Raw genomic sequence first — 13,081 nt, forward strand, 5'->3', positions numbered from 1 at the left:
TGTGTCGATTTGATAAATGCCACGACTGGCCTTCTACGCATCCATTTACGTTTGAGCTGCGTATTTCAGTGTTCCTGTTTTGAACACAGTTTTGTTTGGTTTGGGCATACTACTTAAAGCCTAACATTCTGTGTGATGTCTTATTAGATTAATATGTACCACCTAATCACCAGTTTGCTGCTTCAGTTGAGGACATGGATTGTTGCTTTACCTGTTGTTGTCCTGTTGCCGTCTGAGTCTCAGTCAACTACCAAATAAAGATGCAATAATAAGTTATCAGTGAGATGGCATAAAAGACACATTACTTGTGTGTTGGACCATACACCTGTTGCTTTGCGCCAGAGCCAGTTCTACAACATTATTTGTGTTTGCGTATCACCTACATAGCTGTATCTGTGTTTCTGTTTTTGCTCTTGATTGACATGCTTAAACTTATCCCAACAACCTACAATGATAGGCCAAATACATTCACAAATGACAATAGACAAAAACAACCCTCACTCCATGAATACCTAAAAAATTTAATGCCAGACTGAGTAATAGCGGTAAAATGGCAGTGCCTGGTTATTGAGACACAGTAGCAGCAACCAAGGGGGTTTTAAGGAAGTTAACTAAATGTGTTTTCAGTGTTTCGGCATGCGAATATGTGCTAACTAATGCTATGGAAAGCTGCTGTAGATCAAATGTGTCCAAAACATATTTTTGCTACCGACAAGTCTGGACCAATGTGGTGGCCTAACCTTTCTTCTTGCCTCGTGAAAACATTGACCCAGTGGTGGTGATGCTGGAAGGTGTGGAAGCGTTAACCTTAATGCAGCTTTAAATATCAGTGAAAAGGTTTGTGTCAGTCTGCCCGTTGTCTTTGTTGCATCTGGCTGGTTGACCATTGACTTAACCAACCCAAGCATCCCACTGCCCCTGTCTCCACTCACATACCATGGAGGAAAGTCATTTGATCCCACACCGATTTTGTAAGTTTGCCCAATGACAAAGAAATAAACAATCTATAATTTTAAATGGTATTTTTAATTTAACAGTGAGACAGAATATGAAAAAGAGAATGTAGAAGAAAAAAAAAACATATCAGAGATATAAACTGATTTGTATTTCATTGAGTATTTGATCCCCTAGCAAAACATGACTTAGGATTTGATGGAGAAACCCTTGTTGGCAAGCACACATCAGACGTTTCTTGTAGTTGATTAGCAGGTTTGCACACACCCCAGGAGGAATTTTGGTCCACTCCTCTTTGCAGAGCCTCTCCAAATCCTTAAGGTTTTGAAGCTGTAGCTTGGCATCAGAGCTTCAGCTCCTTCCACAGATTTTCGATGGGGTTAAGCTGGTCCAGAGACTGGTGAGGCCACTCCATGACCTTAATGCGTTTCTTCTTGAGCCACTCCTTTGTTGCCTTGGCCTTAAATTTTGGGTCTTTGTCATGCTGCGAGACCCATCCACAGCCCATTTTCAGTGTCCTGGCTGAGGGAAAGAGGTTGTCCTCCAGAATTTCATGGTACATGGCCCCGTCCAAGGACAGTGAGGTCATTCTGTCCCCTTAAGAGTGAAACACCCCTAAAGCATAATGCCTCCACCTCCGTACTTCACAGTGGGGATGGTGTTTTTTGGGTGATAGTCAGCATTATTCTCCCTCCAAACACAACGAGTTGAGTTGATGCTAAAGAACTCGATTTTTTTTGTAGCACAAAAACCTGTTGACAGTTATTGCTGTGGAAGATAAACCCTGTACAGGTCACAGGACTGATATAAGAGACACCTCAGGTGCATGTCTTAGGACAGTGGCAGAACCCACTCAGGCACATGGAACAAGAGTAAGCACACAGAGAAAAGCCTCAGGTCCATGAACCTACTTGGTATAGGGCAAAAGTTTAAGCCACCCGTGGCAGATAATACATCGATTTTGTAGTTGTTTAGTGGTTGTGGAGGCCTTTAGTGGCTCTTCTGGTCTTTTGCTTTCCTTGCTTCTATCTTTGTCTGGCTCTGTGCCTACACCACCACCACAAAGTCCCTGTCTCTGTAGAAGTGGTTCAATTTCTGCCCACCATAGCTGATCTCAGGACAGCTTACCTGACGGAAACTAAACAGCTCCTCATCGCTAATTGTGTTCAGTGAGTGGCAAGAGTCAGCCTCAGCAAACAGCAGCCGCTCACTATCAACAGATGTCCTCTGTGACATAGGTGGGTGTTCATTACTATTCCTCACAGGAGTTTATCCCCTGCTCAGCTTTGCCTGTCCAGTGATTTGACTGATTTATTTATTTAAATGTAAAGCTTGATCTCTACAGAGGAGCTTCATTTTAATGTTAATTTTAATAGAGAGGAGAATTTGTTATATTTCAAATCCTCTCACAGAGTAGGCTCTCCAAATACCAGAGGCTTAAAGAATCTTAATCAGTCCCTTGAAAGCATGTAGCATGCAATGGAAACATAACCCAAGCATAAATTAACAAATAAACACACCAGCATTACGTCTGCAGTATGCGGTACGTAAGTAAAGTGCACGTGATTCTTGTGTCATTAGCATGCTATGCAACATCCTGGGATTAAATACCACAAACAAGCTTAGGCACCAAACACACACAGCTGCTTTGTCTGAACTACACTTGAGGTCACCTGCAACTCAGTAAGTCTGAATATTACCTGTTCTCTGTGTGAAAATGAGATGAAGCACTACCAGGAAGATGTAAGGAAAAAATGCTGTCATTTAGATTTTTCAGGTGAAATTTTTTTGTTTGCTTGTTTGTCTGCACTTGTCCTCATAGGTTAGCAAAACAAGGTGAGTCAACTTTTTTTATATTTTTGTTATTCCAGTGCACGGTGACCATCACCAGCCCTCCCTGGAAGCTATTTTGCCAATCTTTATTGAGTGAATAGACTTTGTGAGGCAGGGAGGGCAGTGCTACACCTCAGTGAATCTGGGGGAAAACAAAGGGCAGATGAGGCAGAGTATAATTTTGACTTGACAGATACATCAAAAGCAAATTATTCATGGTATCTTGCTGAAAAAACTTGTTGAAAAAGAAAGCATACAGCCCACTGAAATTCAAGTTTCAGTTTCACTTCAGCGACGCTTCTGCTTTTCTGACACCAGAGATCGAAGATTAACATTATAATGAAATGTTATCACAAGGTATTGAAAACAGCCTTCGAACTCTCTGGTGAAAGGTTAACATGGCGTCAGCGTCACCCAGCTCTCACCTCAACAAGGCTGTGCGCCAGTCGTACATGATGCTGTCACAGGCAGGAAAGTGTCAGGTCACCTACGTCTGGATTGACGGGACTGGAGAAGGACTTCGCAGCAAGATCCGAACCATGGACACAGAACCTGAAAGCATAGAAGGTAAATTCAATATATCTTAAAAAAAAAAAACATTATACGTTTTGGTACGAGAAACATTGGCTCAGAAAGTGAATACACTTTTTTTTTTTTTTTACCATTGATTCTCTGTAAATGTTTATGTTTGTTTTGATGTTTAAAGGATTTATGAAAGTGTGAAAGGTTAAACCATTTAACAACGCAGCCGAGTTTTCACTAACACAGTGAAAAGAGAAATTGCAGTACACAGTAAATGTGCATAACACAGCAACCTCAGTAACGTGCAGTTTAAGATGGAGAGCAGTTATTTGTGATGGCTTAGTACACTGGTTGAAGTTAATTCAACTACAGTACGTAAATTTGTATTTGATCTGTGAGGTAGTGAAAATCCACTATGAATTATATTGAGAAGAAATTCTCTGGTAACGTTTGTGTGAAATGATCTTGTCAGATTTTTTATTTTTTATTTTTTATTTTTTGGCGCCGTTCTAGCAGCAGCCTGTAGCCGCAGCTCCTCGTCGTGTTTCGTGTAAACTTCTTAATTTATTGGTTCGCTCTTTTGTTGTTGTTTTTTTTTTTTTTTTTTTTTTTTTTTTTTTTCTGTTCAATCACAACCTTTCTGTTAAGCTCGCGAAATGGCTTAGTTGGTTTGGCTGGTTTGGTTTTTCTCCTACTTTCCTACTTTTTGTGACTGGAGGATCGCCGCCGGCGGTTGTGGCAGTTGGTTGCGCTGTGTGGACCCGCGCTGTTGCCTGGAGACAGGCCTGTGGTCCCGCGGGAGCTGCGGAGGAGACGCCGGGGCTGCAGGTCCGGAGCGAAACGGAGGAAAAAAGGAGAAGACACAAACCAGCGGTCCCACCGATCATAACGGGGAACGTGAGGTCTTTGGGGAACAAGACGGACGAACTGGCAGCGCTTGTGAAGACCCAGAGGGAATACCGTGACTGTAGCATATGTTGCTTCAGTGAAACATGGCTGCACTGGCACATCCCGGACAGCAGCGTTGAGGTCCCAGGTTACAGTATGGTACGGGGAGACAGAGACTTTTTCAAATGTCATGAAGGAACGTCTCTATAACCCAGACATCGAACTGCTGGCTGTAGGAATGCGCCCTATTATTTACCAAGGGAGTTCACGGACACCATTGCTGTCGCTGTTTACATCCCCCCGTCAGCTGATGCAGCGGTAGCCTGTGAAGTCATCAGCTCCACCGCTGCCAAACTACTGACTGAACACCCAGATGCATTCATGTTATATATTTTATTCCCTATGTGTAATGCTCCTGTTACACTGCAATTTCCCAGTCTGGGATAAATAAAGTATCTATCTATCTATCTAGATATTCCTGAATGGAACTTTGATGGCTCGAGCACATGGCAGGCTGAAGGCTCCAACAGTGACATGTACCTCATCCCGGTGCGCATGTTCAGAGATCCATTCACCCTGGATCCCAACAAACTGGTGCTCTGTGAGGTCCTAAAGTACAATCGCTTGCCTGCAGGTGTCTTTTCAAGTACTTGTCATATTTTTCTGATCCTATTAAGTAAATCGAGGAGAAACAAGTCACCTGGTTTTGTTTTTGCTGTCTAGAGTCTAATCATCGGGATAGCTGCAACAAGGTGATGGAGAAAGTGAAAGAGCACTGCATCTGGTTTGGTATGGAGCAGGAGTACACACTCTTTGGAATAGATGGACATCCTTTTAGTTGGCCCCCAAGTGGATACCCATCACCCCAGGGTGAGTGAACAGTAATACACATCTCCTCTCTAGGGCTCATATCACTAACTGAAACATTAGAAATTGGTGTTCCTACAGTCTCCTACTTTATTAGTTCTAAATTATTTCTTGCATTCACAACAGTGTCTTGGAAATACTGTATCACTAATGCAATGTTGCACCTGATTTTATCGCATTTATTTTGTCCTAACAAGTGTCATGTCTTGTCCCCAACTTTAAGGTCCTTACTACTGTAGTGTTGGGGCAAACAATGCTTACGGACGGGACATTGTAGAGTGTCACTACAAAGCCTGTCTCTATGCAGGGGTCAAAATCTGTGGCACCAATGCTGAAGTTATGCCATCTCAGGTAAGTGTCAGTGTTTCGCATTTGAACATTAGAGAAAAAAATCCTTCATATTGGTATGATTTTACATTCAAATTTGAATTATTGTTTTATCCATCTTTGTTTTATACCCAGGGCAGCACAGTGGAATAGTGGTTAGCGCTGTTGAACTATGTCCCAGAGCATTAATGTAACTATCCTGAAATTACTTATTCTGATGCTGATTATGCTACATTAAAACATAGATGTTTGGTTCTCAAAATCTGTGTTATAGGTGCTAGTTTGAAAGAAAGACTTGTTCTACACTTCTTCTATCTTGCTTCATTTTATGTCAGGGTATTATTTATTTTATTTTTTTTAAGTAAACACAAAGGCATCACAGCGGTGTAGAGGTTGGCATTGTTGCCCCACAATAAAAAAGTCCTGGGGCCGTTCTGTGCGGAGTTTACATGTTCTCCCTGTGCTTGCGTGGATTTCCTCCTACTGTCCAAAGACATCATGTTTGGGTTAACTGGTGACTCTAAATTGTTCGGAGGTCTGAGTGTGAGTGTGAGCGTGAGTGGTTGTTGGTCTCTGTATGTTGACCCTGTGATGGACTGGCAACCTATCCAGGGTGTACCCCGCCCTCACCCAGTGTGAGCTGGAATTGGCTCCAGCACTCCCTGCGACCCGGAAATGGATAAGCAGCAGAAGATAAATGAATTAATGAATGTTTTACACATGTACATCTACATTATTCCCTCATTTCCCTCTCTGTGTTATCTGATGCATCTTCTGACTTTAGTGGGAGTTCCAGGTGGGTCCCTGTGGGGGCATTGAGATGGGGGACCAGCTGTGGGTTGCACGTTTCCTGTTGCACCGTGTTTGTGAAGATTTTGGGGTTGTTGCATCATTGGACCCCAAACCAGTGATGGGCAACTGGAATGGAGCTGGTTGTCACACAAACGTCAGCACCAAGCAGATGAGGGAAGAAGGCGGACTGAAGTGAGTAAAGTGGAAGAATGAAAATTCGTTTGGCCTGGTCACCATGACCTGGACACTGATGGTAACAGTCAAGTGAGATTCCGGAAGCATATGAGAATATTGCCAATACTGGCACTGAAACATTAAGATTAGGCCAAAGTACAATACAGTGCTGAGACATCTGTGGACTTTGTCTGTACTTGTGTCAGGAAGTTAAGGTTGTGCCTAACCTAACCCTCGTTTTAATTGAAATAAATTAATAATAATTTATTTAAAATCACTTAAATTTAGTTTAGTTCAACATTGTGGTAAGCAGCATCACTCATAGTTGCTAAAGCATTCACTATTATTAGATTGCTGTTTCAATAATAACCATTTTTCATTTGGCCCTAGTACATTATAGCACTATTCAGTGCAATATTAAAAACACAATACGCAAAGTGCCACCTCTAATTTAGTGCCCTTATTTTAACAAAATCTGAATTTAAAATGATGTGTACTAATTTAACCAACTAAATTTAACATTTTAGAAATGTAACAAACTTGGTAAATTTAGAACAAATATAATTTTTTTTTTCTTAACAATGGATCATATGTGTATTTGTATATCAAAAGATTCGCTCATAGTAATGAGCTCACAGAATTATCAATCAATCAAATTACAGTTAATTTTTCTTTCAGTTCTAGGGAGCTTTATGACATCTTTAGGTCCCTGTTCTGAATGTATACTACCTGCTACACCATGAGACCATCTGGTGAATACCATGCAGCATTTAGCAGCTCGGTGTCTTCACAGGCACGTGTATGAAACAATTACACCTTATGAGCATAAAGGTTGATAATATGTCCTGTTGTGTTCACTACCTGTTTCTGCTGCCCTCAAATGGTAAGGAATAGCAATTACTGCAGACTTAAGCAGTGGGGCACTGCTCCCAGCTGTGTTTTTTTGGTTGATACTGCAGTTATATGCATTAGAAAAATGTGAGATTAGTTCTATCAGTATAGTTTCTACTTCATACTTTTAATGGATCTACGCTCTTATGAAGTTCAGTAGAGACAACCTGTGCACAGTCACTGCAGCAACGCTCCTCTCTTTGTCCTCTGCTGACAGACACATCGATCAAGCCATCGTGAAACTGAGCAAAAATCATAGGGAGCACATCCTCGTGTATGACCCTCATGAAGGCAAGGACAATGTGAGACGTCTCACAGGTCTCCACGAAACCTCCAGCATCAAAGACTTTTCTTCTGGAGTGGCTGACCGAAGCGCCAGCATCCGTATCCCCCGCGAGGTGGGCCAAAATGGGAGAGGGTACTTTGAGGATAGACGCCCAGCAGCAAACTGTGACCCATACCTTGTGACCAGGGCCATTGCACAAACTTGTCTGCTGGACCCAGAGGTCCAGTAGACAGAGACCTCTCAGGGAGAGAGCGTGTGAGCAGGAGGAGGGTGTAATCTTTTGCAACTAGGACATGCAGACTTAATGGTTGTTGGGGTAACATATTTATTGAACTATGTCCCAGAGCATTAATGTAACTATCCTGAAATTACTTATTCTGATGCTGATTATGCTACATTAAAACATAGATGTTTGGTTCTCAAAATCTGTGTTATAGGTGCTAGTTTGAAAGAAAGACTTGTTTTATACTTCTTATATCTTGCTTCATTATATGTCAGGGTATTATTATTATTTTTATACACAAAGGCATCACAGCGGCGTAGAGGTTAGCATTGTTGTCCCACAATAAGAAAGTCCTGGGGCCGTTCTGTGCAGAGTTTACATGTTCTCCCCGTGCCTGTGTGGGTTTCCTCCCACTGTCCAAAGACATCATGTTTGGGTTAACTGGTGACTCTAAATTGTCTGTAGGTCTGAGTGTGATTGGTTTTTGGTCTCTGTCTGTCTCTGTATGTTGGCCCTGCGATGGACTGGCATTCTCAGGCCTAGAGAATATTCAACAAATACAACATGAGATGTAGATTGTTATTATTATTATTTTTTTAAATTTTGCCTTTCTTGGAAAACATAAATTCATTAAAACTGCAAGACACTCAAAGCAAAAAGACTCAACCTTAGCCTCCCACAACCCTGTAAAAGACAACACTGTAAAAGACACACCATAGGGAAACCACTACACAGTCCAAAAAGCACACAGCACTATGTACACTGCACCCTAATGAAACTCAGCAGTAAAGTGCACTTCACTCAATAAAGGCCAAGCTCAATTGTTGACTGGTCAGAACCATTTCAATCCATGGGGGGAGGTAGAGAGCCTTACAGCCACCAGTGTTACCTCTTAATGGGCTCTAAATTGGCTTTTACAGAGTGACAATTACTAAAAGCTTTATTTTAAAAATAACTAATAACGTATATAGTCTAGACAAAAACACAGACAGGACAACATTTAACATGCAAATATCTAAAATGTTTATATTGACAGGTGGTTTTAAAGTGTATTTCACCCCAGTCTAAAGACAATACCCCCCCCATGGGGTCTCGACATGGGACCTCCCATTGAGCCAGGAAGCACCAAAGAAACAAACTGGCTGCAAACTGTAGTTACAGCTGATCTGCTGGAGGTGGAGTGATGGCTTGGGGCGAGGAGAAGAGCTCAGCGAAGCAAAGGCAAAGGCACTTTCTACATAAAGGAGGGGTCAAGCCTCCCCTCCTACCCTCCCCACTGACGCAGGTAATCATCATCAGTTCTCCCCAGTGCGCAGGGAATTATCAGTGTGCACCAGAAGGCAAACACTCCCCCAGATTTCTTTGCTACAATATCAATATAAGAACCACTATCAGTTTCAGTGGTGCTGTAAATTGATTTTAGTGTTTTTGTAATGAAACATCACATTGTTTGAGTCTGTCACAATGAGCCAGATAGAATTTCAACCTTATTATTGCATGTAAAAGCAAACTCACGACAGGACTGACAGATCAGATGGCTTCTGGCAAATGTCCATAAGGTGGAGCTACTCCTACAGTTTTCATCTCACTGGATCACTCCACGACTCCACAGCTAAAAGTGTGCAATTGATTATAACACGGCACCTGACAAGGTCAGCTTGCCATTTAAGGGCCAACTTTGCAGTATTTGAAGAGTAGGTGATTCAAGTGTGGTTTGAAACTTTAAAATATCAACTAAAGGAAAAGAGATGCGTGAGGACAGGACACATAAATAGGACTGTGAAGTAATTTTACTGGCATGGGTTCACCACATCTTGATACTCAGCATACTTGACATATGGGGTTAACGTCTTATCCTGTTATTTCCTGACATCTGACATCTCTCTGTGGTCAAATGACTCATTATTCAAACAGTTTGAGAGGACATTTCACAAAAGGAGTAAACAGAAAAAGAAAGATTCTTCAGGCCAGATCTGATGCCACAGCATACCAGATTTCCATGGATACAAGCAGTAACTTGGCAACCATGGTGTTTGTCTGTTGTCATGGAAACATCTGTCTCAAAATTTTAACATGAATATTTACAGTCTAGTGAGATGATAGCAGTAAGAGAGAGAGAGAGAGAATGTCTGCTTGTCTGTCTCTGTGTGTTTGACATGTTGAAGCACTGTGATGAAATGTATAGGGAAAAAAACGATAAAATACTCTTCTCTGCACCATGGCTGTAACCTCACATCTCCGAGACAGGAAGTACTTTCAGATACAGGAAGTTCACACTGGAATGGTAAGTGCATGAGCCATGTGAAGTACTGAGACGTCCTTAAGCCAAGTCACACTATCCTTCCAGTTTTTATAGTTTGTTTTGACTGCTTATAATGCAGACAGTAAATTATTCCCATTCAGTGTGGTGTCGATGGAGACTTTGGTCCCATGATACACTAAGAAGGCAAATTAAAACACTGATGCAACATTTAATTGTTAAGTTTTAGCTATATCTTCTTATTCGATTACTCTGCTCTGATGCTCAATTTTAATTTCCATAGCAGATGGAAAAACTGTACTCACTGACAAACAGGAATTGTGACTGGCCTTTTGTTCAGCCTATGTACATGTGTTCCTGTTTTTCAGCATAATTATTATGGTAATAAATCAAGCCTTATTCAGTTTTCCACAACAACAGAATTTTATATTGCTTGTCATAAAAAATATTTTACCTGCCTGCACTTTCAGAAAGTAAGGTGCTTGTCGTTGGGGTCAATACAAACCTAATGTAGGACTGCTACAGTTAGACACCAACAAGGCTGAATGATCAGGTAAGAAAACTGTAAAGCAACTCTGGGGAGTGGGAGCTCCAGGAGCCCTGAAGGTCTTACAGTACAGTCAGTCAACAGGTCACACTCAGTGTATTTGAAGCTCTTTTGTTAGAAAGGTCCTTGTGCTTGAATGAGGGATATTCTTGCTGATTTTGTGAGTCATCAAAATACCATCTAGGCAGCGTAGAAAAACTACACATAGTGTACAGACAGTGGGAGGATTGAGGGGTTTAGAGGGGCCAATCATTTCATTCTTTGTCCTAATCCCAGTAGTTCAATCCAGCCGTCGGTACTAAACTCACATCAGGATGCAGGAAATGCCTTTGAGGAATGAGGAATCTATGAGACTAATTACATTTCTCAGTTAAACATTGAGGTTTTTCGTACGATAACGATGTAATTCTTTAATGACCTATTTGACCTTTTTTTAGCATGTCGTTTTTAGATGATGCACTGCTGCCGATTGATTAATCCATCCAGCTATCTGGCAATCTGAACCCGTTGTGGCTCTGCAGCTGAAATGCGCTAAGAGATTTACTCCCTGCCCACAGGGACCGCTCTCCCTCCCGTTTACTCTCAATGGGTTAGACTAGGGGTGACGTCACCGGTCTCCAAGGGGGCTCGCGGCAGCAGGTGAGCGCGCGGCGTTGCCTCCTCGACTTTTCAGAGACGCAGAGCGGCGGAGCGGAGCAGAAACATGGGGAAGCTTCAAGAATTTGACATCACTTTCGCCAACAACAAGGTGGTTTACGGTCCGGGAGAGTCTATAAGCGGGACTGTTAAGATACGAACCAGCACCGCGCTACAGTATAAAGGTAAGCTTTTCTTTAAAAACATTTTTTTTTGCTGGCTTGTTTTGCTTTGGGTCGGTGAAGCGCGCAGAGGAGGGTGGATGTAAATAAACTTTTCTTCCGAGATGGCGGACGTCTGGAAGGATAGAGGACTGTCTTTGTTTTTTTTTTCCCCCCTTCTTATTTCAGCGGTTTTCGGCGGCTGGTTCAGTGACCGTCACCGCCCGAAAATGCGCTGAGGACGCCACGGGCTTTGGGCGCCGCTGTGCCCGGAGCGTTTCCACCCTCGCCTCGGTGGTTGTGCCATCTCAGCCCGCTGGCGCTGATCGGCCGTCACGCTGTTTGAAACCCACATCCTGGACAAAACATCCGGCTTCTCACAACGTGTTGCTTCCATGCATTGTATTAGAAGGAGCAGAGACATGGTTTACGGATCTTTTTTGGCTGGTGAATCATCCAAAAAAAAAAAAAAAAAAAATCTGAACAACAGGTGCTTACGACACTTGTGTGGCTCTTTTGATAAGACATCTCATGCTTTACGCAGTGGACGGAAATCCAAAGCTTTTACTGCCAACGTCCTAAACAAAAACACTGTAAAGAGTTAATGATGGTGGGTAAAGAAAGTGGAGAGCAGCTATGGAAGTGCACAAAGAATCCATTATATGAAGGTGATCCTTGTGGGCTTCTCTGATAATAGAGGGCTGCTATCAACTTGAAATGAAGCACTTTTTCTGGGGGAGTCTGGCTCAGAGGTATGTTAATTGACAGGGCCTGTAAATAAAGAGGACTGCTGCAAAGAGCTGTGCTGTGGAGGTGATTGTGTTGAAAGCTCATGCTTCCTCACCAGGAAGTGACTGATACAAAGGCGACAGTACTGTCTGGAGGGAATGAACAGCACTGATGGAGGAGCAGCAACTTTCTGTCATTTATTTAGATGTGATTTAAGTAGATTAAGGTTCTCTCAAAAATGAGGCTTTTCTGTGGTTGTTTTTGCAACAGCTCCACCTGTTTGGCTAACATAGTGAGATTAATTTACCATAGTGTCCTGGCTGACCTGAAGCAGATGGCCTACAGCAGAGGTCAGAGCTCCTGTTGAGCTCCGTTACTCTGTAAGCTCACATGGCTGTGGCTGCTCTGTCCCTAACACTAGGAGTTGTTCCCACATTAGCCTCTGTGGTGATGGTTGCTGCATGCAGCTAGCACTGGAACCACATCAGGTGAAAGTGATAAGATAATACTTTATTGATTCCCATCAGGGAAATTCAAAAATTAAACCACTAATGCTGTCAGAAGAAGAAAGCCTGAAGGGACTGAGGGTGTGGAACAGCTGCAAGGACCTGAACAGTATCTGTTGGGTTTCTTTTCCTGGATTATGTACAATGTCAGATTTCACACCCCCAAGCATGAAAAACCACAGTGCTTTCAATTCTGAATCTAAGGCTGAAAGTTTAAGGTTCTTAATCTAAGGCATAGACAGTTAGTTAGTATAGTTGTTGGTATAGTTGACTATATCAGACAGCGATTGTAAGGTTAACCCACCTTAACAGAAAAACAAATTGAGTTTTTATGAACTACTACATGTTTACAATGCTATAATATTTTTACAGACCAGAGTGAAATAAAAGGATCCTGCTCATATGTATAGTGTATTGTTACTGCAATGTTATCCCTTAAAGCATATTAAATATCACTTGTACTTAAAAGACTATGTTGGGAAGTG

General features: G+C 42.1%; 2 protein-coding genes across 6 annotated transcripts in view; both read left to right on the forward strand.

The window, feature by feature from the left end:
* Positions 1–2,570: 2,570 nt before the first annotated feature.
* On the forward strand, positions 2,571–8,331 carry LOC115052196 (glutamine synthetase-like). 5 transcript variants are annotated; one of them, XM_029516186.1, is made up of 8 exons: positions 2,571–2,637; positions 2,777–2,790; positions 3,145–3,354; positions 4,670–4,831; positions 4,921–5,067; positions 5,288–5,415; positions 6,176–6,375; positions 7,466–8,331. In XM_029516186.1, the coding sequence occupies exons 3-8, from the start codon at positions 3,186–3,188 to the stop codon at positions 7,761–7,763; spliced, it is 1,104 nt and encodes a 367-aa protein (XP_029372046.1). In that variant the 5' UTR covers positions 2,571–2,637; positions 2,777–2,790; positions 3,145–3,185; the 3' UTR covers positions 7,764–8,331. The 5 variants fall into 5 exon arrangements, with proteins under 5 accessions (XP_029372046.1, XP_029372047.1, XP_029372048.1 ...); XM_029516189.1 differs by having other exon boundaries at positions 2,574–2,637; positions 3,180–3,354; XM_029516187.1 differs by lacking the exon at positions 2,777–2,790 and having other exon boundaries at positions 2,572–2,637.
* Positions 8,332–11,199: 2,868 nt separating this feature from the next.
* Positions 11,200–13,081, forward strand: part of arrdc1b (arrestin domain containing 1b) — a 29,132-nt gene continuing 27,250 nt past the window's right edge. The window contains exon 1 of the mRNA XM_029516203.1: positions 11,200–11,385. Within this exon, the coding sequence (XP_029372063.1) occupies positions 11,268–11,385 (118 nt within the window). The 5' untranslated portion in view covers positions 11,200–11,267. The remainder of the gene's footprint in view (positions 11,386–13,081) is intronic.

Source organism: Echeneis naucrates, chromosome 12 (assembly GCF_900963305.1).
Source record: "Echeneis naucrates chromosome 12, fEcheNa1.1, whole genome shotgun sequence".
Lineage (NCBI taxonomy): Eukaryota > Metazoa > Chordata > Actinopteri > Carangiformes > Echeneidae > Echeneis > Echeneis naucrates.

Bases quoted from the DNA above. Each gene is read 5' to 3' on its own strand.
- LOC115052196 (XM_029516186.1), top strand. From the start codon at position 3,186: ATGGCGTCAGCGTCACCCAGCTCTCACCTCAACAAGGCTGTGCGCCAG. The intron at 5,416-6,175 runs GTAAGTGTCAGT...TTCTGACTTTAG, and splicing joins CTGAAGTTATGCCATCTCAG to TGGGAGTTCCAGGTGGGTCC. The intron at 6,376-7,465 runs GTGAGTAAAGTG...CTCTGCTGACAG, and splicing joins AGGGAAGAAGGCGGACTGAA to ACACATCGATCAAGCCATCG.